Here is a 26,356-nt window from a genome sequence, read left to right as displayed (position 1 = left end):
CGTATTCGAATACTTATTTTAGGACTCATCTTTTTATTTAAAAGTGATTTAGAAGCAAAATTTACAGTTTCTCTCAAATGATAATTTAAATTTAAGAATGACATGAAAGAAAATGATTTTATTTTGCCGCACTCCAAGCATGTATTTACAAAAATAGACTAAGCCTGATCTGATTCATTTAATTCCAATTTCGTCAGAGCTACAAATTATTCAGATACAGCCACAAAATTGCTTTTCACACTATGTGAATTTTTAGACGGATTCTACAACCAAATTGGTCTTAAAAATAGTGCTATCATTGTGCAAGGCCTCTAGTTTTGTAATTTCAAAGGCCTGGTAAATCTCGCGGAAGTCCATAATGTTTCGCGGATCGCTGTCCATCCAAAAGCGGTCAAACTCGAAGAATAAATAGCAGTACAGCTTATGGAAATCCTCTACGGTGCTGAAATCCTGTCTGTGCTGCACCACCAAATTGTAGAAGTGGGTTTTGGCGGCGCCCGTTTTTACTAGATTGAAGGCCATGGAGGTGAGGTTAATGCCCACAATGGCGTAGGTGTAACCCAGGGTGGGATGCATCGAGTGCAGCAGCACATGTTTGGCGGCGTCGTTATAGGCAGTGGCAAAGTAGAGCAAGTTGTCCAGGCCAAGTATGCCCATTCCCCGAAAGTCCGTCTTGGGATCGTCGCCTTGGAAGCCAATGTCCTGCCACTGTTTGGTCACGCGACCGGTGAGAGGAGTCTCTGGCATCAGCAGTTGCCATAATTGCAACAGCTTTTGCTCGTGATCGAGGTTATCCGAGTCGTACTTCTCGGCCCGCAGCTGTTCCACCTGATGCATCAGTCTACGGTAGCCCCAAATACTTGTCACGCATTTGCCGAAGAGCCGGGCAAAATCTGGGTGCACATTGTTTTTGATGCGTTTCGCCTGCATCACAATGCGTGCAGCGCGAGGAGCTGGAAGTTTATAGTAGGTTATGATTATAAATATTTAACTAGGCGAAAACTGGTAGCAAATATGGTGCTTGAACTAACCGAATTCCAGAAGCTCCGCGTCGTTCACGTAAGGCGCCGCCTCATCAAGGTCAAGTACAAGTCGTCGTATTTGTGGTCTTTTGGACAACGAGAGGGATTTTTCAACCTGGCTAGTCCGACTGGCTCCCGCCCTCGCCCCATAGCAAATTCTCTGGAGCTCCGAGAGCCTGGTGAAGACGTGCAGGAACCACTTTATAAACGGTCTTATATAGCTAAAAATAAAAGGCAGTATTCGGTCGAGAATAAACATTTTACTACAGCGGTAATGATAACTATTCAGATATCCCGATTTCGTTTGTTTGGGCCCGGTTGCCAGGGCAACACATTAGAATTGGCTTTTGATCACAGCCTTAGGTTTCTATCTACTATATTCCAGTTTTGAGAGTTGTCTTTAGATAGCTTTTATGATTGACTCGCAACAATAACAAAACCAATGTATTATTAAAAAAAAAACAAGCAGCTGATCGGACAGTGTTGTACAGAGCGGAAAAGTAGAGGGCATTTAGGTATTCTTAATAATTTTTTAAAGCTTGCATTGCTTTTCAAAGACATTTTAATAGTGCTTAGTGCTCTTATCGTAATGTATAAAGTTATATCCCAAATAAAAATGATTCGTTATGAAATAAAAAATACATTTTTGAAAAGGAAGGAGTCCCCCTTACATGTTTCAGCATATTTGACCTAATACACTGTTCAATAAACGGCCACACTGCTGTTATTATCCTAATTGCTTACTTAGAAATTTAAAAGTGTAGGGAAACTTTATGTACTTATATTTATATTCATACTACTTCAAACTCCAATTACGTTCCTTACCTCGGTATTGATCATTTTTCTGTCCAGCTTAAATAAAAGTGGTCGTAGTTTGTAACTAGATGAAGTAACTAGTTACACATTTGTACTTTACCATAGAAAACATGAAGCGAGGTGCAGTGGTGAAGGAATCAAATTTAAAAACATTGCCCCCTGAGACGGTAAAAAATGAGATCTCCAATCCCAGTACCGAGGAGAAAATAAAGATCTTGAATGATAAAATGGATATGGTTCTTTATAACCAAAGGAAAATGCTGTTGGTTCTGCGGTAAATTTAAAATGTGTGCCTAACTATTCTGGTATTGTTAAAATTTGACCTGTTTTTCCAGTCAACTGACGACGGCTCAGCCAACCGATTCTCCAGGACCCGAAATATTTTCCGTCAGTGGCATACGGCACATAATGAATCCTGAATTGGGAGTATGGTCACCTCAAGAATTTCCACTTACGGAACTGGGACAAATAGAGACGATGGAGGAGGAAATGAATGATCCAATCAAATTATCGTTTTATGTAAATATTCATAATCCTCTAATATATCCTTTATTAGGGGTTTTCTATTACCAAGATCCAAACCATGCGAAACATTTTAAAACCCGGCGGGTCACCACGTCCTGGAGGCCTCAAAAAACAATTTCATCTTATACTCGCCATAGACTTTTTGGTTGATTTCAATTTTGATGGCATCCACAATAAAATACCTCTGAAGAAGTTTGGAAATTTCAACAACGCTTTGTTTGGTAAAATCTTTATAGAGCACGCATCCCACTCTTTTTAAAAATTAAAATTTTTTAAATTGCAGCAGTTCAAAAGCAGGAAGGTTATTTTAGAGATGACTACGTCGCTGAAATCAGACTGGCGTTCCGGGTTTACAAAAATCGCAGACATAAAAGTGTTTCAGATGCGCGGAAAAGAATAAAAGAAGCCAAGGCCCATATTAAGCCCGATGTAAAATTTGAAGAGTTTTTGTATCCAGATTCCAATTAGATTATTTTTGTGTATTGAGTATTTTTACAAAAGAATTTATAGTTAAAGGGTTGTGTGTAAGTAAACCAAATTGTAAATAAAGTCAATTTTTGTTAATTCAGCTTACAGCTTAATGTAACGATTGTACAACTCAGACTAAATGGGCGTGCATATCTCTGATTAAGTTGCCCTATTAAGTTCGTTTCGTTGACGGTATCATCCAAAAACTCGCGTGCCCATGCGATTAGATTTAGATTTAAAGCTTCCATTTGAAATATACATACATATGTACACGTCGATGTTGCCTAGTCGTAAACCTATATCGCTCAGTTAGAGACCACCACTGGACGCGATTGCTTCAATACTTTGCGGCTAGCTAGCTGACCGATAGTCTTATCGAGAAAATGCGGAGGGAAAATGGAAGACTCTGGGGAACCCTACACGAAGGTGAGTGCCTTGCATAAAAAATACTTCACCCACCAATTCCATTTATAAATTTCTTACCTCTCCAGGTAAATTTGAGGTTCGCAGTGTCACACAATCTGACCTGGAAGAGGCGCTAGATGTGAGTATAATTCCATGGGACAATTTTGACTATCGGCCATAAAAAAGTTGTTTCTCGGATTAAGACGATCAAGACTAAGCTTAAAGTTCGCTCCGTTGCTATTGTTCGTGGAGAGCGAAATGTAGCATTAGCTTTGCTGAAGCAGGAAACGAATTTTGTGTCTCTGCTCCAACGTGGCGTCGGTGGTGTAATGGTTAGCATAGTTGCCTTCCAAGCAGTTGACCCGGGTTCGATTCCCGGCCGACGCAGTTCGCTTTTTGCATTTTTTTTCTTTGTTTCCTAGCGGAGCAAAATACAAGTGGTATTTTGTAGGTTTTCAGCAGGTTATTTTTTTTAACAAGTAAAATATGATTTTGTGAACTGTCGTATCAGAATAGGACAGGACTAGGATACACAACATTCATTAACGGTTTTTATGAATAAAATGCAAGTTCCGAGGTTTCAATTTTGATGGCAAATTTACTATTTCATTGGTTTTTTAAATTTGTAAATTTTTCAGGTGCTTGAGGGCTCATTTTTTCTTAATGAATCGGTGTGCATTGCCTGTGAAATTAATTTGCCGGAAAATCGTCAAGCCCGTTTGGATTTGCGGGAGTTGTGCAGAAAAACCGCTCTGGATGGTGTTTCTTTGTTAGTTAAAGAGGCGGATACTGGTCGTGTTGTGTCAGTGTCGTTTAACAAAATTCAGGTAAAATGCGAATTTTATTTAAACAATATTAATCCTAACGGATCGAAAACACAGTTCGCACCACCACCTGGAGAGGATCACTTCTTTCTTAAATTCCGGAATGAGGACGTTCAAAGTCCTCAGGCAAGGCGTCTAATGGACTTTATGATCGAAGTTGATGAAAGAATTGATGTATGTGCCATGTTCAACATGGTTTGCTTCTGTGAACTGATGTTTCTGGCCACTTTACCGAGCCACGAGCGATTGGGTTTGGGACGCTCGTTGTCCCAGTTCACAATTGAACTGACCAAGGAGCTGGCTGTTGGAAAGGGCCTGGAGGATATCGATGAAAAGTTGAGGTCAAAACGCCCAGCTGCTGTCACCGCACTCTGGACCTCCAGTTTCTCTCAAAAAGTTGGAAAAGCAACAGACTTTAAAGTAATTAACACGGTTTCTTATTCGGAGTTTATGTACAATGGAAAGAGATTTGACGAACGAATCAATCCTATACACAAGTTTTGCGAACATGTGATCTACAAATTTTAAAATAAAAAAATAAATCTGTATAAAAAATTTGAGTGTGCGTCGGCCGGGAATCGAACCCGGGTCAACTGCTTGGAAGGCAACTATGCTAACCATTACACCACCGACGCCATGTGATGCTGGTGAGTCGTTTTCTTACTTTTGCGGTGGAGAGCCAATACGTTATATCTCGTTTGATATTTAGTATTTCTAATCGATAGTAGTTGCTATCAGTATGCGGTCACACTCACAATTTCAGTTAAATTTGAATTGCTTAGAGGGAAACTAAGCAAAGATAGAGAATGGAAAATAATAAATATTATAACTTAAACTTAAAGCTAATTATATATTATATGTTGATCATTACCCAGTTTGATGATGTCTGGCTTAAAATGCATTGTATGTAATCGTTAGGTTGCGATCGTCTCTTAAAGTTTACGCAAAGACACTAGAATAATAAGATGCGTAACGGCCATACATTGGTTTTGCACTATGCAACCACTTTTTTTGTGGCGGCAGTAATTGTTCTCTTCCCGCTCGCATAAAAATCTAAAAATAGAATTCACTTGCTTGTGTGAGTGAAAACAGTAAAAAAAAAAATTGTGCTAGAATACGATTTTCGGTCCGAAATCAATTTTGATCTAAGAAACGAATTTGATTAATGTTTTGGTCAATTTCGTTGTAATACGAGCTAAATATTATTTAAAAATTGATGCCGTGACTATTAATTTTTTTTAAGAAGTTGTTTTAATATTCTTTAGTTAAAATCGCCGCTCGAATTAGCTACCGTTTACATATAAATATTTTTATTATTAATTATCTGTAATATATGTATTTTTTGGTACCCAGGGAACACCACGGGGAGGCCATGACAATTGTAATGGATTCGTATATTTATATGACCTTCGAGTCGACTTGAAATAATAAATGTTAAACATAAAATATTTCCATGTTTATGTATGTATGTATGTATGTATGTATGTATGTACGTATGTATGTATGTATGTATGTATGTATGTAGTGTATGTGTATGTGTTACTTGCACAAAGTAGTAAAAATTGTCTTATTTAAAGCCTGAAGAATGTTTAACTTACTGTCGGAACACATAGTTATTGCCGCTTTTAATATTTGCTTAGGAAAAATATTTTCTTGTAGCCCTATAATTCCCAACTGGTTCTAGCGAGGACTGTAAGGCATGTCTTCTAATTTAGAGTCGCAAAATAGTTCAAGTCATCTCTCTTACCGGACGAGCAGTGAATGTAGTGTATGTGTAGTGTATGTACTGGTGTATGTATGCATGTATGCATCTATGTATGTATGCATGTATGTATGTATGTATGTATGTATGTATGTATGTATGTATGTATGTATGTATGTATGTATGTATGTATGTATGTATGTATGTATGTATGTATGTATGTATGTATGTATGTATGTATGTATGTATGTATGTATGTATGTATGTATGTATGTATGCATGTATGTATGTATGTATGTATGTATGTATGTATGTATGCATGTATGCACGTATGTGTGTTACTTAAGTGTGATTACTTGCAAGATCAAATTGGGATCCCTCTGGAACAAATAACCAGGTAAATGTTATTCATACAAGTGTTTGAAATGTTATAATATTTATTTTAAAATATTTATTCATAAAAAATATTTATTCATACAAAATATTTAAAATACAATATAAAATTATTGTAAAGAAATTGAAATTGAATTGAAATACACTGAAAGGGATATATATTTTCATGTTTATTCGTATACAAAGAGCTACTAAATTAATCTCGAGCTGTAAGTAATTAAATAATAAACTCTTATTTTGTCATAATTATATTGAAATAGTGAGGTCTTTAAAGTGAGTAGTAAAAATTGTCTTAAATAAAGCCTATAAAATGCCTGAAACGTATTTGAAACGCATTGGCACAATGGCAACGTATGAATCAAACGTATGAATCAAAATCTGTCCTGTTTTTTCATCCTTTTTTGAAATTTTTAGCCTATTTTTTCCGTTTTTTTTTTTCTCAATCTGTCCTTTTTTCTTCAGAAAAATATTGGCATCACTGATGCGTACAAGAGAGCTGCTGGCTCTAGAGCGCTCTCTCTCTGGCTCTTGAACAAAAATTCGAGAGAGCCTGGAGCCATCTCGAAAAAATCGTGTGCAAAAAAATCGCATGGCGTTACGCATCTTATTATTCTAGTGTCTTTGGTTTACGCGTAAAATGTTGTACATTATTTAACAAGAAAGTCATCAGCGAAAGACACAGTAGGTTGCGATCGTCTCTTAAAGTTAATTAAACTGTAATTTGTTAATACAAGCAATAATACTTGTATTAACATATACGTTGATAATCCATGCGATTCTTCAAATGCTGCAAATCGTAACTGTTCGTTACCTTGATTTACTAAATCTTCGTTACGAATATATTCTACGCTACGAAAATTGCAATTTTCCACATTATAAGGGGAATATATACATATATGGTATTTAGATATACATGAATTAAACAGCAAGCTGGTTTAGAAATAGAACATATCAGCAGTCCGAATAATTTAAACTAAAATCGGGCTATATAAATAAACGCATACATTTCGATAAAGCAATTGGCGTTGGTCTTACTTTGAAATTCTGGCGATGAAGGACTGCTTCGGTATTTTCGATGGGGAATTTGAGGTCCTCCGTGTGACTTCACAGTTTTATGATGAAGTTGAGGAGGTATGCATCCGTTAAGAACTAAACATTTACACTAATTACGTTGTCGCAGTTGCTTGTAAATATATCGGTCAACCATGAATTCGGGTGTGTGATCACTAACCTGAAAGACTCTCCGTTGGCCATTGCCGAGCTAAGTGATCGGATAAGGCGCATCATTTCCCAAGGAATTTCATACGCTATACGTCATGTGGAAAGTGGCAGAATTGTGGCTGCAATCGCTAATACCATATTTGTAGGTATCTATTCTACATTTGGCTTTAATCATTTATTTTTTATTAGTGCACCCAAACAGAACACAAAAAGGAAATCCTCATACTACGACGCTGGCACCCAAATAAAGAGTCCAAATATGATGAAATATATTGAACTTTGGGATGCTGTCGACGAAAGCTTCGATGTCAACAAGCACTGCCAGGTGGACAGCACGGTAGATGTGGAATACATGGGAACATTGCCGGAATTCAGACGACGTGGCCTGGGCCAAATTTTATGCCAGCAGTCGATGGACTTTTTAAGGCTCATGACCCATGGGAAGCTGCCCCTCGAGGTTCTCGCTCAGCTGCCGGAGGAGATTCAGATTGAAAGACCGCAGGCCGTTGTCGCCATATCTACATCCCAATCCTCGCAAATAATAGGCCGACAATTGGGAATGGAAACTATACATAGGTGGCGTTTTTCCGAGCTGTGGTCTTTAAGTGGTGCAATAGCGGAATTCAGTGGCGAACGGGCCTTGGCATATGCAGAACTCCAAGTAAGGTTACTTGATTAATAGAAACCTAAAGCGCAAGCCGAACGAATTCTTCTAAATTACTAAGTAAAGGAAGATAATTACGAAAAAACAAATAATTGATTAGGGGGGAACAGTTTTTTATTCATTTAGTTAATAACGACAGTTCGAACATAATTTTTATATTATTGAAAACTAAATTAAACCCAGTAATAATTCCTGGTATATTATTGAAAACTAAATTAAGAACCAGTAATAATTCCGGGTTAATTTACTGCACTCAAATGTACAAAAGAAACAGTTCACAATAATTAAGAGAATAATTTAATTTGTTAAGCTAAATTGGTTATAAATTAGGTATATTTTACTGTGCTAGCCCCAGAATAAAGGACTGCATCAGCATTTTAGACGACGAGTTCCACCTTCTACGAGTAACTCCGCGCATTTAAGATAAATAATTTTTATAATAAATTTTGAATTAATACAGGTATTGACTAATTTATCAAGGAGTGCAGTATTCTTATCGATCGGCAAACTGTAGGATTCGCCAGAGCTGATCAAATAACTCCGAACTTTAATTCCTGCGGAATTTCGTTTGTCTTTCGAGAAGTCGCAAGTGGAAAATTGCCGAGGGCTTATCCTTACTGGTACTTTTAACTGTCATATCATGTATATGGATAGATCATAAGTCCCAGGGTAGACATAATATCGCTATCACATGTGAGATATGCAAGGATATGGAAAATCAGAGTTGAGACCCTGGGTAGAAACTAACCAATGTTATGTGGTAACGACGACGAAGCTTTTAATTATGCAGGGCTTCAACTAATAACGTAATATATTACAATATAGATCTCCAGTTTATCGAGAAAAAGTTAGTGATAGGAAATTGTGAATTAAAAATACACTTGTTCCTCAAAGGCTTTAGGAATCTCAATCGCACAAGGGCTATTTTTGAGCTGTATTTCAGTTGTGTCACTGGATTAAAAATCCGTTTCAGCCCACATGGGTTGTTAAAAATATAATTGAATAACTTTTCAGGACGTTTCAAAAGTTTTAATCCTTGCAGAATCCACTCAGCGCTCAACGCACCCCTTTCCAAATGTCTATCCTCATTGCTGATGTCAATTTTTGCACTTTCGAAAAAACTTTTCAAATGAGATTAAAATTTACACAATTCAGGACTCGGCGAGGCATGCACTAGAAGGGATTTCCCGGCGTCTCCCTAATGCCCGGTGTCAATACAGCGGATGGACTTGGACTGCAGGGCAGATTTGCTGTGTGAGCAGTGTGATAAGCATTTCGATCCTACTTTGGCCTCACCTCAACAATGCGCTGGGGTTTTTAATTAGAATTCGAATAACAAAAAATGGAAAGTACCTCGCCAGAAGAACAGGGGAGAGGCCAAGGGCAAATACCCTTGCGGCAGGGCAATTGCGTGTAATGATATCGCAGATCGCACAGGATATACATATATGTCTATAGGGTTGGCAGCCAAAGAGGCGGTTACGCTTGATTGTGTTATATGACGTGTGCATAATTCGCCGAGTGCCGACCAGTTCGGCTAATTTCAGTTGGTTTTTAAATTACAGAGAGTATGTTTAATAATAACATAGAACCTGCTATAGCAAAGGATTCGAAAAATGGAATAACTAATTCTAAAAACGATCAATACCTAGATATTCAATTAAAAGGCTAATTAAACACTGCTTCTCTTTCATTATATGAGAAATTTTAACCAATAAATAATGTTTTTTATGTTTTGATCGTTTTGACGTTTACAAGTTGGAAATATGAAACTCCGTCTTCGGACTACTGCTATTTTGTTAATTTTCGTTTTTTTTATATCTTCTATATTTTCTCTCACCCTACTGTGCGGTAATTTTGACTTGCGGCAATCAGTGTACGGCGGGCTATTTGTATTTTTATGTGGGACACATTGTTGTTACCAAAATAATTGGTAAATTAATGCTTTTACAAAGATTTAACGATTGGAATAGCGATATGTAGGCGATAATTTAACTATCGTGGCCTATAATCTCCCGTAGAAACCTCAAAGCTTTCAGCCCACAAATGGCCACTGCGAAACAACTTGATAAAATTGAAAACTAATTTGTTTATACAGCTGCACAAAACGAGCAGCGCCGGCAACGATAACAACGCTGAAACAAAGAGGAAGGATTGGGGGTAGGAGGCAGGCTCCTGGCGCAGGCAAAACAATTTGTTTATCATGGTAGCCTTAGTGAGGTTGTCTGATGATGAGGCAACACACAGGACAGGCGCAGGAAAAAGGACAACAAACAAACAGAGTTCCGCCGAGAAGCAGGACGAGGATGAGCACGGCAACGCGTTGGGGGATGGCGGCATACTCGGGCCAGCATACACACAGAAAAAATAAATTCAAAGGTTTGCTGAGCCGCACAGCTACAAATATTCGCACTTTTTCATAATACAATTCAGTTAAAAAATGTTTGTTCAAAATAATTGCGTATAATAGGGAAATCGTCTCAAAAACCGTTCAAAGCTAGAGACAACGCTTTGCTCGATTGCCGCGACTATCAGATACCAATTACTCAGATACTCAATTAATAATACTCAATGATACTCAATGGAATGGCCATATTTCGAAACAAACATGAGACGTTCTACTCTCTAGCTTTTTTAGTTCCCGAGTTGATTCGGACGGACAGAGAGACGTACATAGCCAGACCACCACGGCTAAGATCCTGATCAAGAATAGTTGATGGAGACTCCCTATAATTTGTAACACCAAATATGGACGACCACAAGATAATAATAATAAAAATGCCATATAATTTTAATAATATTTTGGTGCCAATTGGTTTATATTTTTTTCGTCGAGTGTAACATATTTTGACACCCCTGTCTCTGGAGAGCCCCGAAAAATATGCAGTACATGGTGCAATCGGCTTTTAATGGAGTTGTTTCCAAAAAAGGGAAAGAGGAAATCCTAGACAGTGCAAATATTTGAGTTTGGGCTCTGCTATGCTTAAAAATGCTGCTGGTTGACAAATTCCTCCGGCAGTTCTTGGTAGGCAAGCTACTCGGTGTACTTTTACCATATTTGCAGAGCTCGTCTTGGTTGCAACAAATCATTAATTAGACTTAGCAGTGGTACCAAGTAATCCGGGCCATGGGAACAGCACAAGCGTGATCATTATTCCCGCACATCACTGCGGAACTTGTGCAGCTGCTAGCTCAACCCCCCGGTACACCTCTGCCCACTGGGGAAACACTTGTCTACATCAAACATCAACACCTTCCATTGTCAAGCACTTGGGCAATAATTCCGCTTAAACAGATAAACGAGCGCTCGAATCAAAAAACAATTGAATGCGCCCACAATGTGAAAGTGGTGTAGAGCACGGCCTGAAAAATCGAAATCTCTACCCAGCCCAACCTTTGGACAAACTTAATAAGCTTATCACCCCCGAAATGCAACCCTGCTGGGCAAGAACTTTCAGCTCGCCGAGCTCTGATTGGTGGAAGCTTGGAAACTTCGGCGCCGCCCCTTTGGCTGTATCTTTTGATGTGGCACCGCCATTGCAGGATGGCATACTTCCACCCCTCGGCGCACTATTCTTATCAGACAGGTCCTGTGGAAGTTCCAGGCATTCGCTTCCCGGCAGTCACAGAGTTCGCAACACGGCGCGTTTCGGTGTAGAGTGCGCGGTACCGTTGCATCTATAGGGATTACTGGGTGTTGGCCACTGGCAATTACTGTGTCCATTGGATGTGGAATGTGAGTGTGGAAATGTTTACTGCTTAGGTGATGTGCAATTCGAAAGTGTACTGTAGTGAACCGTTTCGTAGAAGTTGAGAAATTATCGGATTTATTATACCAAAGTCTAGTCAGAGGATTATTGCTTACTCCTGAGTGTTTTGGTAAGCTATTATTATTACTTTTTAAATAGAAATTTATCGTTTGCGTGGTAGTAAATGCATAAATATACAAATGCACACGCACTAGAATATTAATAAAATTTATAAAATGTATCTACTCTATTGAACAATCTTTGATCATTAATCCGTTTAATGATTTTGCACTTCATATTTGGAATGCTGTATTGTGCGATTGCTCTTCGCTTCCTTTAAATATATTTATTGAATCATAAATGTAATCTTAAATTGTAACACGTCATTTATATCTTATCTTCTTCTTTATGTTTACCAACTTCATTGTAAATGACATTCACATCCATGTAAATGATACATTTTATATCTATTACACACTAAATCCTATCTTATCTTATCGAAATGTGTTGAACATGTTTATTACCGATACCAGCAACTGAATAAGTTTAACGACAGGAAGTAACACCCTGAAATATAAAATACTCTTTCACAGAGAGGCAAAAGTCAAGGACCAGCAACACGCGTTTCACTTGTCCAGCTTGCTGCCCCCCTCCGGAATCTCGAGCCTTGTGGCACGTGCTGGGCACGCGTCGCCAATCAGCGGATCGGAAGTGTTAGCTTTACCGTTATGCACTTAGCTGGCAATTAGGCAGACAACAGAAGCGCAACAGATTTACCAACTGCGGGCCCTCTGCTTCCCCAACCATGTTTTCCATGGACAACTTCGACTTGGAGGCCACGATGGCGCGCCATTTCTTCGAGGGATCACAGGCCACCAACGCCTCCACCTCCAGCTCCGACTACTTCTTCGGGGACGAGCACAGCTCGGAGAGCGATGACGAGGACGATGCCTATAGCAGTGGATTCAACAGCGACCAGGAGAACACCGAGAAGACGTAAGTATGACGCTAGTTTGCGCCCTGGAGCCTCTTTAATCCACTACAGCTTCCCCCCATTCAGCCGGAGAAGCCACAAGCCCCGTCGCTTGAAGTGCGCCTCCCAAATGGCCCAGCAGCGACAGGCGGCCAATCTCCGCGAGCGCCGCCGGATGCAGAGCATCAACGAGGCGTTCGAGGGTCTGCGCACCCACATTCCCACGCTGCCCTACGAGAAGCGGCTGAGCAAGGTAATGTGAATAAGATTATTAGGATTATCAGAAAGAGATATCTAAAGTCCAATCCTAAAGTCGTCTATCCCTGATGTGGAACATCGCATAGTGTTTACAGATAAAACTCGAATTTGTAATGGCACATCCTATGAATCTGTAACGGGATAGACAGTTAAAATTCAATTACATTATATTAAATGCTTTGAATAGCATTTTCAGTATTCATTGGAGACAAATTATTACATACAAGGGATCTGTCCTTGAAAGTTAAATTTGATTGAAAGTATATTTTGATTTGTATAAACGACGATAATTGAGCTTATTGATCTAACATGTATCAATGACATTATTCCGTTTTTATACTCATAATCTTATAACTGATAACGACAAATACACCCTCAATCTTTAATCTCCCTAACGCAACCATTTAAATTCGGGTTCTCCCCAGGTCGACACACTCAAACTGGCCATAAGCTACATCACCTTCCTCAGCGAGATGGTCAAGAAGGATAAGAACGGGAATGAGCCGGGCCTAAGTCTGCAGCGTAACTACCAGAAGGAGCCGCCCAAGAAAATTATCCTCAAGGATCGCAGTGAGTTGTCAATCAATCAAATGCCTTGTAGCACTTAGGTGGGCGGATGGTCAGCGGACCTGGCACCATTCTAATAACATAATTCATCCGGGGCACTGGCCTCATTCAAAGGTTATCGGAATGGTCCTGAACAGGGGATGCTGGGCTGCATCCGGCCACCGATTCGGGATCTGCCGTGTCTGCCTAAGTGTAACTAATTAGAATTTTCACACTTTTCGCGCGGGGTTCTGGGTTCGCATTGCGGGCTTTGCGTGACTGTCAGTCAAGGAAATTGTTTTGCTCATTGCCGTCGCATCGATCATCGAGGATGTGAGAGTACGGATGCGGATGTGGATGTGGATGTGGTCTGGCACCCTGGATACAATGGCCTGGATTAAGGGTTCCCGTGCGCCGGCTCATAAAAGTTGCTTTGGTCACGGTTTTTTGGTTAATAATTTTCCTATTCAAAATGTATGACACTGCAGGCAGCGGCGAGTTCCTGGGCTTTGCGATCCTTGGAAAGCATCTGCATAGCTAATAGTCGGGCCACTTGGCAAGCCAAAAGGGTGACGATTTGGGGTTTTGGGATGAGGAAAGGGTGACGTTACTTATTGAGTGTTATGTATAGCCCTTAAAAAATGTCATCTATTTTCTAGAATTTTTTATACATCCGTGTCACAACACGAATTTGAACTGGTTAAAGTTGAGTTCGAACTGGTTTTAGGATTTTTAGAACGCCATCAGTGAGATGATTTGTACTGCAATTTACTGCTCTGGGAATTCATGTTACGAATAAGTTGTATATAAATATATAGTTTAATTTAAATAGGATAAATAGGGTGTGCTGCGTTCCAAGAATTGAATAGCACATAAAGCCCCTACAGGGGCTGCATGAAATTATAATTATTTTAAGCTGTTTTCCCAGGTCACATAGTTGGTACAAGTTCCTTAAAAATTGCTGGATTAAATAGCATATATTTATATTATTACTGCTAGCTGACTGCTCGCCTAATAACCAAACAGATTTTGTTTATTTCTGGCCTCCTCTCACTCGCATTTATCAGTCTTTTCGATTTGATTCTGACAAAATGAGCATGCAAGCTCTGATGTGTAATTTGTGTCTACCTGATAAAAGTGCCGCATGCACTCCACACCACACCATGCCACACCAGGCCATACACCTTGCCCGATTCCACCTCCTCAGCCCAGACAAGGGGTGTCAACTCGGGGGTGGGCGGAGCCCAGCCGATCCGATCCGAGCCGAATAGTAACAATAACAGGAACAACAATGCCCAATCGACATAATCATAGCGTGGGAAATTCGTTACACTCCAGCAGATGGCGCTGTCGGCGTCCCCCTTAAAGGCCAAATGGAGGGCGACCAGGTCAGGGGGAGCGAAAGGCGGGGAGATGGCCATGCTGATGGCGAAAGCGTTTTCATGCTTAACGGGCATTAAAAATGTTGCAGAAAAACACAGCAAAAACGAAATCCAACGAAAGTTTGGCGGGGGGAGGCGCCATCTCCACGAAACGCCCACTTAAATGGCTGCCAGGAGAGCCGAGAAGGAGCTGGGGATTCCCGGCACGCGCCTGGCATATGTTCACACCAACTTGCAAAGATGCGGAAACTGCGCCGGAAGTGGTCGGGGTTTGCATATTTGAGCAGCACCCGCATCAGACACTCGAAACTGCGAGAGCTACAAATTGCCCGACTGGGTGCTATGTTGGTTCTGATTGGATGTGGTCGGCGGAGCTGGCGGAGGGTGGCGGATAAGGATTCCTGCCTGGGCTTCTCTCTTCTGAGTTTGTTTGTCCAAGGCAAATGGCGGGCGCAGCGGGGTGGCAGCTGCAACAACAAGCCAGGCAACCCCGGGATCAACCCTTTTCCGTATATTTGTTTGCCCTGCCTCGATGATGGACCCGTAATGTGGTCGCTAATGGCATTTGCTCAGTTTTTGGCAACAGTTTTAATTGTTTGGGCGGCGCTTGACTTCAAATGCGTTTAGTTTGAGGGCCAGTGATAGCATTGATAATCGCAATGAGTTGAAAGCGGCCATAGAGATTTTGTAGCGCCAAAAACTATGTTGAAGCAAATTGATCTAAGAGTTTATTTAGAGGCATTGTCAAGTGCTGTACTTACGCGTATTGAGTGAATAATAGGGTGTGTAAGACAAACTTCTGAAAAAGTACTGCGCTAATACATTTGGAGTAGCAATGGGAGTTATATAGGTCTTATTTATAGGTCTCTAAAGTCTATTTGTACTTTTTCATCTTTCATAAGCGCACCTAATGAAGTGTGTCCATTGTTTTCTATCAAGAATAAGAAAAAGCCAACTGTGGCTCTGGAAGCATTTATAGATTTAATACCAATAATAACATTTACATATATACCGAGGCTGGCGCAAATTTCCCTAACCGTGTGTACCACGATTTACCTACCACTTGCAGCTGGCGGAGTGGCGCACTCGTTGTCCTGGTACCGCAAGGGGGACCGATATCCGGGCAGTAAGCTCTACGCCAGGACCTGGACACCGGAGGACCCGCGGGGACCCCACTCGCAGCCCCTGCCGCTGTACAACAACAGCAACTCGAATCAGAATCAAAACAGCAACCAGAGCAGCGACGACTTCAGCGGAAGTGGTGCGGATATGTCGGATCCTGGAGCAGCGGCCAGTATTTTCAGCAGCGGCAGTGGAATGTGAGCCTCAGGACTCGCTGTCGTGGAAGGGAGAATGAGATTCATTGGAAATCCTACTAGTCAAGCCTTGCTAGTCCTGGCATATAACACATATTAACCAACTTAATAATTATATGAAGAAAACATGTTCTGTGGTATTTAATTGCTCTAAGTTTGCTAATATCTAAATGTTATACATAGTCGTTTAGTTTAAATCGAATAAACATTTCACACAAATCTACCCAGCAACATCTAATTGCAGTTCAAGCGCCCAGGGCAAAAGGAACAATTTGAGGATAAATTATATAGTTATCAGCACGAGTGAGTAGTGTATCGAACACCTGGCCCTGGTTGTCCTCGTGGCCTCTGCACCCCGCGATTCTCGATATCATTAAAAAAGAGGGACAACCGCCGAACAGACAAATATCATAAAGTACAAGTGCAGTTTATTTTTGCCCGTGGGGGTGGGTAAGAGCTGTACACTCCGAAAAAAATTCTTGTTTATTTCAACAAAAAATGCCATAACGTTTGCCAAATTAAAGCAAAATATGTGTATCAATAAGTCCAAGCAAATTTTATTGTATTCTCTGATAAATTGTGTATACCAATTGCATACAAATAAGCAGTTTAAAGCAGACCATCTCTTAATAATTTTATTACATTTGCTCTTTTTTTAGCATATTTTTGATAGTAATTTTGATAAAAATTGTGATAAATTATTATAATTTTGATAATCATTTTGATATTAATTTTGATAATTTTGATAATTTTGATAATAATTTTGATAATAATTTTAATAATTATTTTGATAATAATTTTGATATTAATTTTGATAATAATTTTGATAAAAATTTTGATAATAATTTTTATAATAATTTTGATAATAATTTTGATAATAATTTTGATATTAATTTTGATATTAATTTTGATAATAATTTTGATAATAATTCTGATAATTTGATAATAATTTGCTCATCATTTTGTCAAGTGTACCCTTCAGCTCACAGGGCATTGCGACTAGAAAATTATTTCCGGTCTTTTGACATGCATGTCCACACGCTGAACGGAATTTCGTTAAAAAATGGGAAATTATTATTTTTAAGCGTTTACTTGTCGGCGTGAGCGTGCCATTTAAAACATCATTACGACTGTCAACCTTCGAGACGAACAGATGTTGTCCGTTTGGCTGAGCAATCGAGATGATTATCTCCAATTAGGATTAGCTCGTGGCAGGGGTGTTCCAGTGATGACGTGATTGAACATTGCGATTGGGAGCCGATCCTAGTTGATATATCAATTCGATCGTATGTAAATGTGTGCCTTTCATTTGGGTTGCTGTGGTCAAAGATTTAATTAACCGTCGGCGGCGACAGCTGTGCGGGGTTATCAAAATCTGATCATTGGCGAGCTAAGGGTGAGTGCCCAGAACAAATGTGACAATGATGCTGAATCGGGCTTTAAAGATAAGCAATTTCATTATGACTTTATAGTAAGCAATATGAATACATTGGTTAGAGTTTGTGGTTGGTTTAAAAAAAAAAACACCCATAAAAGCATGAAAGCTTATGAATTTATTTTGTTATGTCTGAGTCGACAATTCCAAGAATCCTTATAAGTTATCTACTTGCGAAACTGAAGATCACACCAAGATATCATGAATCACCATACTTAGCTTAGCTCACTTAATAAATATCTTAGTGATTCAGCGCAATGGGTAGGTACGTTTTATTCTTTTCACTATTTTATCCGTATAAAGGAAAAATATTGAAGGAAAATATTGAAAATATTAAAGGAAAATTTTCAAAAATAAAATGTTTAAAAAATCAGTTTGACCACTCCCATTAAACTTCCAGAAATTACAAAACTCACTATTCTTTTAAAATAGAGTTTTAAATGGTCTGAAATACAAAACAGTTTGGATTTATTAATAAATTAAGATTTTAAGATGTCAATTGTCGCATTCCTACTTGCGCATCTGCATCTTCCTCGTTCTTTTATTAGCTGAGTAACGGGTATCTGAAAGTCGAGCAACTTGAGCTTGCATGCATTTTTGCTTTGTTTAATATTTTTTGTCCATATCAACTTCTTTTAAGAACTACAACAGCAACAATTTTTAAAGATTTTTTGCTAGTGAATTAAAAAAGATAAAGTAATGTTGATTACTAATAAGAAATAAATTTATGTGCGTTCTTTTCAGCATTTCATTTATCGAAGAGTTTTAAAAAGTCAAAAGCAATAGTTTTAAAGTTTGTGCTCTCACATATCTTCGTAACGCTTAATAATATTTGTATTTTTTTTTTGTTATCCTAGTGTCTTAAGTTTAAGATTCATCCGTGTTTTTGTGATAGAGTCTTTGAAGTCGCTAAAAGACACGGCCACCTCACTGAGACATTCTGCCTGAATGTTTTTAAGACACAGGCTGATGGAAATGGGATCACCCTTGTTCAATCGATAAAATAGACGCTGCCTCAGATGGGAGGGCAGTCCCAGTCGAGACAGGATCTCAAACTCGCAGGACTCATACCTCGGGTGGTTTTCAAGGAACTCTGCGCAAGTCTCATAAATGTCCACACACTGCACAGACTTGTTTTCACTCTCCATGAAGTGCCTTAGAATCATTCGAGCCCCCGCGTCATCCAGGATTTTTCCGACACTGTTCGAGAGCGCGTATATCCTTTCCGCCTCGCCCAATTTCATGCGCTTTATTAGCTGCCCAAAGTTTTCCTATAGTTTTGTAAAAGTGTTATTTATTAAAAACTGTTTACTAATTGATTAATAATTCATTTGCGAACCTTTTCCGAGCTGGTGGTCATAGCTTGTGTATTTCAACAACAATAATTTTAAAATAAGAACATCGGAAATGTATGGGCAGCCCCTTTTATAGGCTTGGTGGCTACGCTGTTTATTATGTTTGCGAACCTTTATCTTTTATAACTCATAATTTTTTTCGGAATCCTAAACATTTGAATCATCAAATTGTACTACTCCACGAAACACATGATCATCTGTTTTAGAATAATGTTGTGATTATTGTTTAAAAAAAGGTAATACAAGTATTTAACTTTTTGCATATTTTAAGGAAAATAAATAAAAGCTTTGAAATAAACTATGCTGCTCCCTAATTGTTATTTTCCCTACTGTATAAAGTTTAGGCACCTTTTCATGTACTGAATGTTGTTTGAATTTTGAATTGGCGGCAAAATGTGGTGCTGCCAACCGACTTGCAGAGAATGTTAATGGAGTAGAATCTTTGCGTTGTGCAGCACTGCAGATGGCGCACGCTTTGCTTCGCTTTAGAGTTTGTTTTGTTGCGGAATTTAAGTAAAACCGTGCATTTTATGACGGACTAAAAGTAACTTAATAGAATTTATTTACGTACGAGTCATTATCATGCGGTTCGCCCAAATAATTGTGGGTCCTGCTGGCAGTGGCAAGGTATGTCCTCAAAACCGGCACCCGGTGTGGTTCATTAATCTAACACAATTCTCCACAGTCGACGTACTGCAGCCTAATGCAGCAATATGCGATGGACTCCAAGCGAAACATCCAAGTGGTGAACCTCGATCCTGCGGCAGAGCACTTTACCTACAACCCGCTGACCGATATTCGCGAACTGATCCACTTGGACGATGCCATGGAGGACGATGAGCTGCACTACGGACCGAACGGCGGCCTCATCTTCTGCTTGGAGTTCTTGATCGAGAACCAGGAATGGCTGAAGGACCAGCTCTGCGGCGGCGAGAACGAGCTGATGGTGGGGGAGCCTGATGATGACTACATCCTGTTCGATATGCCCGGCCAGATTGAACTGTTTACTCACCTGAAGATGGGCAGGCAGCTGGTGCAACTGCTGGAGTCCTGGAACTTCCGCACGTGCGTCGTCTTCTGCTTGGACTCGCAGTTCATGGTGGACGGGGCCAAGTTCATTTCTGGCACCATGGCCGCACTCAGTGTTATGGCCAACATGGAGCAGCCGCACATCAACGTGCTGACCAAAGTGGATCTGCTGAGCAGCGATGCGCGAAAGCAGCTGGAGATGTACCTGGAACCGGATGCCCACAGTCTAATGGGGGAACTGACCATTGGGACTGGTTTTGGCGAGAAATACGCAAAGCTTACAGAGGCTATTGGCTCGCTGATTGAGGATTTCAGGTGAGCTAATCAATGGTGATCATTTTTGGTGAACATCCAACATTTTTTTTATTGATTGGGATAAAGGTTGGCATAAATTTACTCATAATGTAGAAGGCTATTAATTACTTGGGATACTTTTAGGATACCCCAGCGTTAATACGCTAATGGAAAAGAACCGATTAGAAAAAAGTCATCTAGTCTATTGGTTGTTAATATTTTTGAATTATATTGCAACCTCTTATATTATAAACATCAAGTTTTTATTAACAACGGTAGGGTTGTGATCTGCATACTTTTGCAATACAATCATATTAAGTGAAATACATTTCGGGTTTTATCTTATTTTAAATGATACACACAGGTTGAATAGTCTGTATAATACGTATAACTAAGGCTGATTTATAGATTTGTCGTAAAACAACTTCAAATTGTTAGCAGAAAATAATAATTTGGTCTAATTAGACAAAAATAATGAAAGTATGTATTCCGTTAAAAAAATATTTAGGCATTATCTCAGGGCGTGCAACTCCATTCAGAATATCAATTTCAATCGCTTTAAGTTACATTCCCAGGGCACATTTCAATACTATTATTATATGTTCTTACATTTGTGGGTGCCATTTTCTTTTACTCATATTCTTATTTTTGTTCTGGTCAATTTTAAGAGCAAAACAAGCTATATTATGCATTATATATATTTAAATCTTTATATATAGTATAGCGAATATTTCACAAGAATTAAAAGAAGAACGTTTTTCACTTCCCTTGCTGGAAGGGTCTTAGATCTACTACTTCAGGCTTTTGCCTTGCGCGTCGGATGGAATGGGTGTTCCATGTGTGACAGATCAGGTGGATTCTGCTCAAACGCACTTATCTCCTGCATGCCGCTGTTGGCGATCTCCCACAGCTGCGGGTATTCCTCCTTGAAGGTTTCGTACCACTTGTACACCAACGGATACTGCTGCAAGTCAAAATTAATTGCCTCCAAGCAGAGCGTGGCCGAAATGAGGGCGAAATCTGCAATGGTTATGTTGTCGCCTGCCGCGTATTTAGTGCCCAGTCGCTCCAAATAAGTTTCGAACACCTCAAGTGCGTTCTGCACCTTCTTGAGCGACATGGGCGTACGTTTGTAGTCGAAAAAAATGGGCGCCATGCTGTGGGCGGATATGGGGGCGTAGTAGAATCCCATGTTAAAGCATAGCCGCTGGTTGATTACCGCTCTTATATTGACGTCCTGCGGGTAAAGCGTGGAATCCGGCGCGTACTTGTCGCAGAGGTATTGCATAATGGCAATGCTCTCCGATAGATAGAAACCATCGTCGTCCAGCACGGGGATCTCCTTTTGCGGATTCATCTGCAATGATTTCCAAATTTGTATAGCTTCAAGATCTTTAGGGCTTCATATACACATACCTTCGAGTAATCCTCAGATCGGTGTTCCAAGGCGCAAAAGTCCACATTGATGAGTTGATATTGTATATCCAAGGCCTTCAGGGTCATGCGAACGGCCAGGGAAGGCGGCCCATCAGATACGGCGTAGAGTTTCATCGTGTATATGGGTCTGTGGGTATACAGCGGGCGTTAGTTTTGTATTTGTCTCTTGTTCGACCGGTTTGCTTGTAGCTTAAAAGTGAAAGCAATTTGCCTCTAGCGTCTATTTAATATATATCTATTTTTGGTTTAATTATTGCTGAAGCGGATATATTCAGTGTGTATGCGTAAGTGTGGGTATCCGAAAAATTCTGTCAAAAGTTTTCTGGGCTTTTTAAGAAATATTTAAAATACTGAATAATAAACCAGCAATTTATGTTGTGCGCTGGAGCAGCTTTCAAACCATACTGGTGTGCTGTATCAACGCGCCAGGTATTGCAGGTGTTCGTTTCAATGACAGTTCAAACTAGTTATATGTTTGGCAGGCAGTATGCTGACATAGGTTCCCAAATACTCTACCTAATTTGTCGACCTTTCGAGGTTACGAAATCTTTATAGTGTTGCATTATTGGTAGCAAAAGATGTTTTGACAAAATCTACTGATCTACTAGCATTTGTAAATCGAATATAATGATGTTTATTAAAAAGCCACGGACAGGTACTTAAGTTTGACAAAACTTTAATCTTAGTCGGAAGTCTTCTTGTTTTTCTTTATGTATGATTTATGGGTTTCATTTCTTTGTACAAAATATGGGATTAATATTTTTTTTTAAGAAAGAATGTTACGTTTTTTGGCATAAATGTATATGTTTATGAACCAGAATTGTTTTTTACGGGTGGGTATACATACACAATAGAGCCGTAGCTTTCCATTTCATCAGCTACTTCCTCCACAACCTCAATGATGCCATCTGTGTTGTCCACCTCCATGTACTGATGATCGTTGTCCATGGTCATTTCGACGCCTTCCTCTTGCTCCTGGTACTCTTCCTCCTCAATAACAACATCATCGTCCTCATGTTGGGAATCCACTTTGTTAGACACGGATAAGGATGCAGATCTGCTATTGTTACTGCTCGTAACTCGAGGCTTCTTGTGTACCACGATGTCGCTGCTGATGTTAGACACATTGAGCCGCTCTATTGCCAAATCACCATACTCCTGCTGAATCTGATCCAACGATTTGCCGATAAAGTGCAGCGGCCGAAACTTTAGATTTTTGTTATTCTTTTTGTTGATCTCGTTGTACAGTCTCCGCTTGATGTCGTCCTCGCTGAAAGGATGGCTGTGACTGTTGTAGACTCGGAGCACACGAATAGAGCCATCCTTTTGGGTGGCCGTCGAGATGCGGCTCTTGCAATTGATGTCCGGATCGCGGCTTTTGATGCACACCCAATAGTTACGTGAGATGACGCCACGATTCTTGGCATGGTATATATAGCCATCGACGCACAGAAGTTCGTGCCCCTTGGCAGATCTCAGGGTACAAATCTTTGAGAGGTCCATGTCCGGTTGAGCGCCTTTTGTCGGCTCTGCAACATCGCGTCGCCTACGTATATTTGTGATCTCCGGTTGCCGAACTTTCGGCAAAGGAGTAGATGCATAAGCAGCGTGTGACTGTGAGTCGAGCTCATCTAGTGCGTCCGGCAGTATCTCGATCTTAGCGCTTATATTGTCCGCGCCGTCCTTAAGGTACTGCACTATCATGTTTGCTTTCGATTCTGGTTCCATTTTGATGGCACCATCGATGCTAATCACCTTCTTCATTACGACATTGCTCGTATCAATGTGTTCGTAGCTCTCATCGACGCTGTGCTCCGGTTCGAAGGTATCGCCTCCCTGGCTGGCCGATCCCTCGTCGCTTTCGAAACTGATGTCTTCACCTTGCTCGCTCTTGGACAGCTTGTGAGAATTGTCCTGATCCAGCTTGGCCTGCTGCTTAAGTCGGCGAGCAATTTCATTTATATCTGGAGTGTGAGTGTGCTCCCCATTGATTCGAAGTACCACTGGTCCGTTTTCAACCGGGTCTAGCGTGATGCGGACGTGACAAGTGTTGGCCTTGTCGCGTCGGTTTATGCAAGTGAAGAACATGTGGCCGTTGGACCTGCTTTGCGAGTCGAAGTGGTACAAATGTTGACTCAAGCACAATACCTTACGACCCTTTGCCGAGGGAAGAAATGTGAACTTGGTCAAGTCGGTTTCCGTGAGAGGATTGTGGCCCGGCGGTGGCAAATAGTTGGCAATTACGTCGAATGCCGCTGGCCACTTGGAGCTGTGATCCATTTTCGGGTCCACCAGAGAAGACTCGTCGTCCCCCTCCTGACTCTCGACCTCTTCGTTGCCTTGAATCTCTCCAGCTTGGCTTTCGTCCGTCCTTACGTATATATCGTAGTTATCCTCGCACTCCTCGATTATTATGGATTCCAAGTCATCGCACCGTTGAGTGGTGTCAAAGGTGTTTTCCGGATCAAAGTACTCAAGATTGGGGCACTCTGCCAACACATCCGAGGTATTTTCGTCCTCCACCAACACGATTTGGTGCTTGGAAAACATGTGCATTAGCTTGGCTGCCGAGTAGTGTGGATGAATGTGCGCATCCGTGTCGACGGCGTGCAGTCTATGTGCCCCCGCCAAGGTCGCTTCCGTACAGATCCTGGCCGTGCACTCAATGTCACGCTTGCGCACACAGGTCCATCGGAATATGTCGCCCTTGAAGGACTTCCCGGCCAGGTAGTACAGATGTCCGTCGATGCAAACCATCACGCGGCCATCGCGGCGCCGTAGCATGTACACACGGTCCTTGTCCTGCCAGATAAAAGTACGTGTTAGTCATTTTAGGGGTTTACAATTTTTTTAAAGGACTAGACAATTATTTTATTTTTCTTCACGGGAACCCTGACTAACCCTGTTTAGCACACTGTAATATTGAAATGTTAAAAAAAAATGTGTAAGTTCTAGCGTACTCATACGTTTTAATTCATATTGAATTTACATATTTCCAGCAAGGGGCATGTAATTGAAATGATTGGGTCACTTTTTAAAAAATCCCTAACATTTGGTTCCGGTGGGGATTTATAGTATTTTTTTAATCATTAATGATTAAACTTTGGTATTTATTGTCCTGTTAACAGTCTTGCCGTTGGTTTTGATAATAAAAAAATAAACATAAAATACAAATTGGCGGGAAACAATTCCCCATTACTAAAGTGAGCAGATTAAGGGTAAAGCTATCAAATGAAATGCCGAAAGTAGCAGAGTGAATGGTTACCGAAGTATAAATCAATATTAATATCGAGGCTGTTTCAGAAAAGGAAACGCAGCTAGATTCTGAATAAATAGTTGGATATAATTTCCGAATACAGGGTTTTTCAGGGGCATGAGCCAGGTACAGTTGGCCAGCGGCCGTACCTCAAAGTCCAACTGGAATGAGGCCTCCACGGCGGAGGTGTCGATGCTTCCGTAGATGAACTCCGGCGGATTCATGCCGGCGTTGGCGCGCTCGTACTGGCGTGCTCTCTTCGGCTGGGTGGTGCTGTAGGCGTCGTTCATCATCATCACGGAGAGCCGCTTGCGCTGGGCCACCTTGTTGACCTCGTGATCGCTGCAGCGCGGGTGGATGTGGGCCAGAACGACGTCCACGACGACGTGGCGCGTCTTGTCCAGCGGATTGGGCAGCAAGGTACAGATGCGGGACTTGCAGGGAGTGGACTTGTCTTTGCGCCTGTTGCACAGCCATCTGTAGGTGTTGTTTCGACCGATGCGATCGAAGTGGTACAGATAGTCGTCCACGCAGAGCATATCCACGCCTTTGGCGGAGCGCACCACGGACACCTTGGTCAGGTCCATGCCGTGCTCCTCAACAGGCGTCTCCATTTTTGAATTGCTTCGCTGTTTCGCCCGAGCCCGGAATTCAGCGTTTTTCGATTTGCCCCCGAAAAGTGTTTTGTATCGTAAATTAGGCGATTTTTTTAGTGGCTGGCTGCCTGGGATTTGTTGGTTGGGATTTTTGGTGGTATTTCGTCAGCTCACTATTTGCGCGCCTTTTTGCAAATGCCGACCATTTACCGCACATGCACTGAATTCTTGCACTTTGATGCACTAAATAGGTTTTGTTTTTGGTGTTTTCATTCGATTTTAATTACACAAGCACATTTTCTTTTGCGACGCGTCGAAAAATGCTATTGTGTGGGATACGAGGGTTGCGAGCTATGCGGTGGCGTTGGGGTTGCCACTTGTCAAAATCAGTTACTTTTGCAATGTTCATAATTTGTAATTATTGATGCATATTATTTATTTACAGCTTGGTGAGATTTTTCCCGTTGGATTCCCAGGACGAGGAGAGCGTGGGCGATCTTCTGCTGCAAATTGATAATATTTTGCAGTACGGCGAGGATGCAGACGTGAACGTTAAGGACTTTGATGAGCCGGAGGAAGCGGATCGGGATTGACAAAGAATCCATTTATGTTATTGCTTAACAAAATGTAAAATATTGTATTTCGTTTAAAAAATTATATCTAAGCAAAACACATAATTATCACCAGCCC

The 26,356-nt window shown here is 40.6% G+C and overlaps 8 protein-coding genes and 2 non-coding genes across 18 annotated transcripts; 6 read left to right on the top strand and 4 right to left on the bottom strand.

Annotated features, from left to right (window-relative positions):
* Positions 1-4: 4 nt before the first annotated feature.
* Positions 5-1,937, bottom strand: LOC6553005 (ELMO domain-containing protein 2). Of its 2 annotated transcripts, XM_026979619.1 has the most exons (3): positions 1,848-1,937; positions 1,032-1,243; positions 131-953 (listed from the first exon to the last, which is right to left on the bottom strand). In XM_026979619.1, the coding sequence occupies exon 3, from the start codon at positions 928-930 to the stop codon at positions 253-255; it is 678 nt and encodes a 225-aa protein (XP_026835420.1). In that variant the 5' UTR covers positions 931-953; positions 1,032-1,243; positions 1,848-1,937; the 3' UTR covers positions 131-252. The 2 variants fall into 2 exon arrangements, with proteins under 2 accessions (XP_001979148.1, XP_026835420.1); XM_001979112.3 differs by lacking the exon at positions 1,848-1,937 and having other exon boundaries at positions 5-953; positions 1,032-1,529.
* LOC113564147 lies at positions 1,695-2,877 on the top strand. 2 transcript variants are annotated; one of them, XM_026979635.1, is made up of 5 exons: positions 1,695-1,782; positions 1,944-2,112; positions 2,174-2,357; positions 2,413-2,584; positions 2,647-2,877. In XM_026979635.1, the coding sequence occupies exons 2-5, from the start codon at positions 1,949-1,951 to the stop codon at positions 2,829-2,831; spliced, it is 705 nt and encodes a 234-aa protein (XP_026835436.1). In that variant the 5' UTR covers positions 1,695-1,782; positions 1,944-1,948; the 3' UTR covers positions 2,832-2,877. The 2 variants fall into 2 exon arrangements, with proteins under 2 accessions (XP_026835436.1, XP_026835431.1); XM_026979630.1 differs by having other exon boundaries at positions 1,706-1,851.
* On the top strand, positions 2,878-4,601 carry LOC6553006. Its single transcript, XM_001979113.3, has 4 exons — positions 2,878-3,257; positions 3,323-3,375; positions 3,875-4,063; positions 4,118-4,601. Exons 1-4 carry the CDS (start codon positions 3,215-3,217, stop codon positions 4,586-4,588), a joined length of 756 nt encoding a protein of 251 aa, XP_001979149.1. The 5' UTR covers positions 2,878-3,214; the 3' UTR covers positions 4,589-4,601.
* On the top strand, positions 3,552-3,623 carry Trnag-ucc. The gene has a single exon. It is a non-coding gene; the product is annotated as a tRNA-Gly (tRNA).
* Positions 4,602-4,623: 22 nt separating the features above from the next.
* Trnag-ucc lies at positions 4,624-4,695 on the bottom strand. The gene has a single exon. It is a non-coding gene; the product is annotated as a tRNA-Gly (tRNA).
* A 2,038-nt stretch (positions 4,696-6,733) lies between these two features.
* On the top strand, positions 6,734-8,144 carry LOC6553009. 3 transcript variants are annotated; one of them, XM_001979114.3, is made up of 3 exons: positions 6,734-7,286; positions 7,336-7,518; positions 7,579-8,144. In XM_001979114.3, the coding sequence occupies exons 1-3, from the start codon at positions 7,206-7,208 to the stop codon at positions 8,053-8,055; spliced, it is 741 nt and encodes a 246-aa protein (XP_001979150.1). In that variant the 5' UTR covers positions 6,734-7,205; the 3' UTR covers positions 8,056-8,144. The 3 variants fall into 3 exon arrangements, with proteins under 3 accessions (XP_001979150.1, XP_026837807.1, XP_026837805.1); XM_026982006.1 differs by having other exon boundaries at positions 7,566-7,706; XM_026982004.1 differs by lacking the exon at positions 6,734-7,286 and having other exon boundaries at positions 7,396-7,518; positions 7,566-8,144.
* Positions 8,145-11,621: 3,477 nt separating this feature from the next.
* On the top strand, positions 11,622-16,487 carry LOC6553010 (pancreas transcription factor 1 subunit alpha). Of its 2 annotated transcripts, XM_026975794.1 has the most exons (6): positions 11,622-11,776; positions 11,833-11,919; positions 12,383-12,785; positions 12,835-13,015; positions 13,446-13,590; positions 16,018-16,487. In XM_026975794.1, the coding sequence occupies exons 3-6, from the start codon at positions 12,595-12,597 to the stop codon at positions 16,269-16,271; spliced, it is 771 nt and encodes a 256-aa protein (XP_026831595.1). In that variant the 5' UTR covers positions 11,622-11,776; positions 11,833-11,919; positions 12,383-12,594; the 3' UTR covers positions 16,272-16,487. The 2 variants fall into 2 exon arrangements, with proteins under 2 accessions (XP_026831595.1, XP_001979151.1); XM_001979115.3 differs by having other exon boundaries at positions 11,623-11,919; positions 12,850-13,015.
* A 2,060-nt stretch (positions 16,488-18,547) lies between these two features.
* On the bottom strand, positions 18,548-19,059 carry LOC6553011. Its single transcript, XM_001979116.3, has 2 exons — positions 19,039-19,059; positions 18,548-18,970 (listed from the first exon to the last, which is right to left on the bottom strand). Exons 1-2 carry the CDS (start codon positions 19,057-19,059, stop codon positions 18,548-18,550), a joined length of 444 nt encoding a protein of 147 aa, XP_001979152.1.
* Positions 19,060-19,490: 431 nt separating this feature from the next.
* On the top strand, positions 19,491-26,352 carry LOC6553012 (GPN-loop GTPase 3). 2 transcript variants are annotated; one of them, XM_001979117.3, is made up of 3 exons: positions 19,491-19,681; positions 19,740-20,398; positions 26,112-26,352. In XM_001979117.3, the coding sequence occupies exons 1-3, from the start codon at positions 19,637-19,639 to the stop codon at positions 26,257-26,259; spliced, it is 852 nt and encodes a 283-aa protein (XP_001979153.1). In that variant the 5' UTR covers positions 19,491-19,636; the 3' UTR covers positions 26,260-26,352. The 2 variants fall into 2 exon arrangements, with proteins under 2 accessions (XP_001979153.1, XP_026836681.1); XM_026980880.1 differs by lacking the exon at positions 26,112-26,352 and adding an exon at positions 20,522-20,553.
* On the bottom strand, positions 20,619-26,081 carry LOC6553013 (glutathione S-transferase 1-1). 3 transcript variants are annotated; one of them, XM_001979118.3, is made up of 4 exons: positions 25,220-26,081; positions 22,662-24,616; positions 21,794-21,941; positions 20,619-21,734 (listed from the first exon to the last, which is right to left on the bottom strand). In XM_001979118.3, exons 1-4 carry the CDS (start codon positions 25,682-25,684, stop codon positions 21,174-21,176), a joined length of 3,129 nt encoding a protein of 1,042 aa, XP_001979154.1. In that variant the 5' UTR covers positions 25,685-26,081; the 3' UTR covers positions 20,619-21,173. The 3 variants fall into 3 exon arrangements, with proteins under 3 accessions (XP_001979154.1, XP_026836572.1, XP_026836594.1); XM_026980771.1 differs by lacking the exons at positions 22,662-24,616; positions 25,220-26,081 and adding an exon at positions 22,178-22,268; XM_026980793.1 differs by lacking the exons at positions 22,662-24,616; positions 25,220-26,081 and adding an exon at positions 22,166-22,254.
* Positions 26,353-26,356: the final 4 nt, after the last annotated feature.

Source organism: Drosophila erecta, unplaced genomic scaffold (genome assembly GCF_003286155.1).
Source record: "Drosophila erecta strain 14021-0224.00,06,07 unplaced genomic scaffold, DereRS2 tig00000000-arrow-pilon, whole genome shotgun sequence".
Taxonomy (NCBI): Eukaryota; Metazoa; Arthropoda; class Insecta; order Diptera; family Drosophilidae; genus Drosophila; species Drosophila erecta.
Note: the sequence above shows the minus strand (reverse complement) of the source record. Positions and strands in the feature narration are given on the sequence as shown.

What these genes read in the sequence shown, in the direction of transcription:
- LOC6553006 (XM_001979113.3), top strand. Translation starts at nt 3,215, where the DNA reads ATGCGGAGGGAAAATGGAAGACTCTGGGGAACCCTACACGAAG. An exon ending in CTGGGGAACCCTACACGAAG is followed by an intron (nt 3,258 to 3,322) that starts GTGAGTGCCTTG and finishes TTACCTCTCCAG; the next exon opens with GTAAATTTGAGGTTCGCAGT. An exon ending in ACCTGGAAGAGGCGCTAGAT is followed by an intron (nt 3,376 to 3,874) that starts GTGAGTATAATT and finishes TAAATTTTTCAG; the next exon opens with GTGCTTGAGGGCTCATTTTT.
- LOC6553013 (XM_001979118.3), bottom strand. Translation starts at nt 25,684, where the DNA reads ATGGAGACGCCTGTTGAGGAGCACGGCATGGACCTGACCAAGGTGTCC. An exon ending in GAAAGCTACGGCTCTATTGT is followed by an intron (nt 21,942 to 22,661) that starts GTATGTATACCC and finishes GTATACCCACAG; the next exon opens with ACCCATATACACGATGAAAC. An exon ending in GATCTGAGGATTACTCGAAG is followed by an intron (nt 21,735 to 21,793) that starts GTATGTGTATAT and finishes AAATCATTGCAG; the next exon opens with ATGAATCCGCAAAAGGAGAT.
- LOC6553010 (XM_026975794.1), top strand. Translation starts at nt 12,595, where the DNA reads ATGTTTTCCATGGACAACTTCGACTTGGAGGCCACGATGGCGCGCCAT. An exon ending in CAGGAGAACACCGAGAAGAC is followed by an intron (nt 12,786 to 12,834) that starts GTAAGTATGACG and finishes AATCCACTACAG; the next exon opens with CTTCCCCCCATTCAGCCGGA. An exon ending in ACGAGAAGCGGCTGAGCAAG is followed by an intron (nt 13,016 to 13,445) that starts GTAATGTGAATA and finishes GGTTCTCCCCAG; the next exon opens with GTCGACACACTCAAACTGGC.
- LOC6553009 (XM_001979114.3), top strand. Translation starts at nt 7,206, where the DNA reads ATGAAGGACTGCTTCGGTATTTTCGATGGGGAATTTGAGGTCCTCCGT. An exon ending in TTTATGATGAAGTTGAGGAG is followed by an intron (nt 7,287 to 7,335) that starts GTATGCATCCGT and finishes ACGTTGTCGCAG; the next exon opens with TTGCTTGTAAATATATCGGT. An exon ending in CAATCGCTAATACCATATTT is followed by an intron (nt 7,519 to 7,578) that starts GTAGGTATCTAT and finishes GCACCCAAACAG; the next exon opens with AACACAAAAAGGAAATCCTC.
- LOC6553012 (XM_001979117.3), top strand. Translation starts at nt 19,637, where the DNA reads ATGCGGTTCGCCCAAATAATTGTGGGTCCTGCTGGCAGTGGCAAG. An exon ending in GTCCTGCTGGCAGTGGCAAG is followed by an intron (nt 19,682 to 19,739) that starts GTATGTCCTCAA and finishes AATTCTCCACAG; the next exon opens with TCGACGTACTGCAGCCTAAT. An exon ending in TCGCTGATTGAGGATTTCAG is followed by an intron (nt 20,399 to 26,111) that starts GTGAGCTAATCA and finishes ATTTATTTACAG; the next exon opens with CTTGGTGAGATTTTTCCCGT.
- LOC6553005 (XM_001979112.3), bottom strand. Translation starts at nt 1,281, where the DNA reads ATGTTTATTCTCGACCGAATACTGCCTTTTATTTTTAGCTATATAAGA. An exon ending in CGCGGAGCTTCTGGAATTCG is followed by an intron (nt 954 to 1,031) that starts GTTAGTTCAAGC and finishes ATAAACTTCCAG; the next exon opens with CTCCTCGCGCTGCACGCATT.
- LOC6553011 (XM_001979116.3), bottom strand. Translation starts at nt 19,059, where the DNA reads ATGACCACCAGCTCGGAAAAG. An exon ending in TGACCACCAGCTCGGAAAAG is followed by an intron (nt 18,971 to 19,038) that starts GTTCGCAAATGA and finishes ACAAAACTATAG; the next exon opens with GAAAACTTTGGGCAGCTAAT.
- LOC113564147 (XM_026979635.1), top strand. Translation starts at nt 1,949, where the DNA reads ATGAAGCGAGGTGCAGTGGTGAAGGAATCAAATTTAAAAACATTGCCC. An exon ending in CAATCAAATTATCGTTTTAT is followed by an intron (nt 2,358 to 2,412) that starts GTAAATATTCAT and finishes TCTATTACCAAG; the next exon opens with ATCCAAACCATGCGAAACAT. An exon ending in TTTCAACAACGCTTTGTTTG is followed by an intron (nt 2,585 to 2,646) that starts GTAAAATCTTTA and finishes TTTAAATTGCAG; the next exon opens with CAGTTCAAAAGCAGGAAGGT.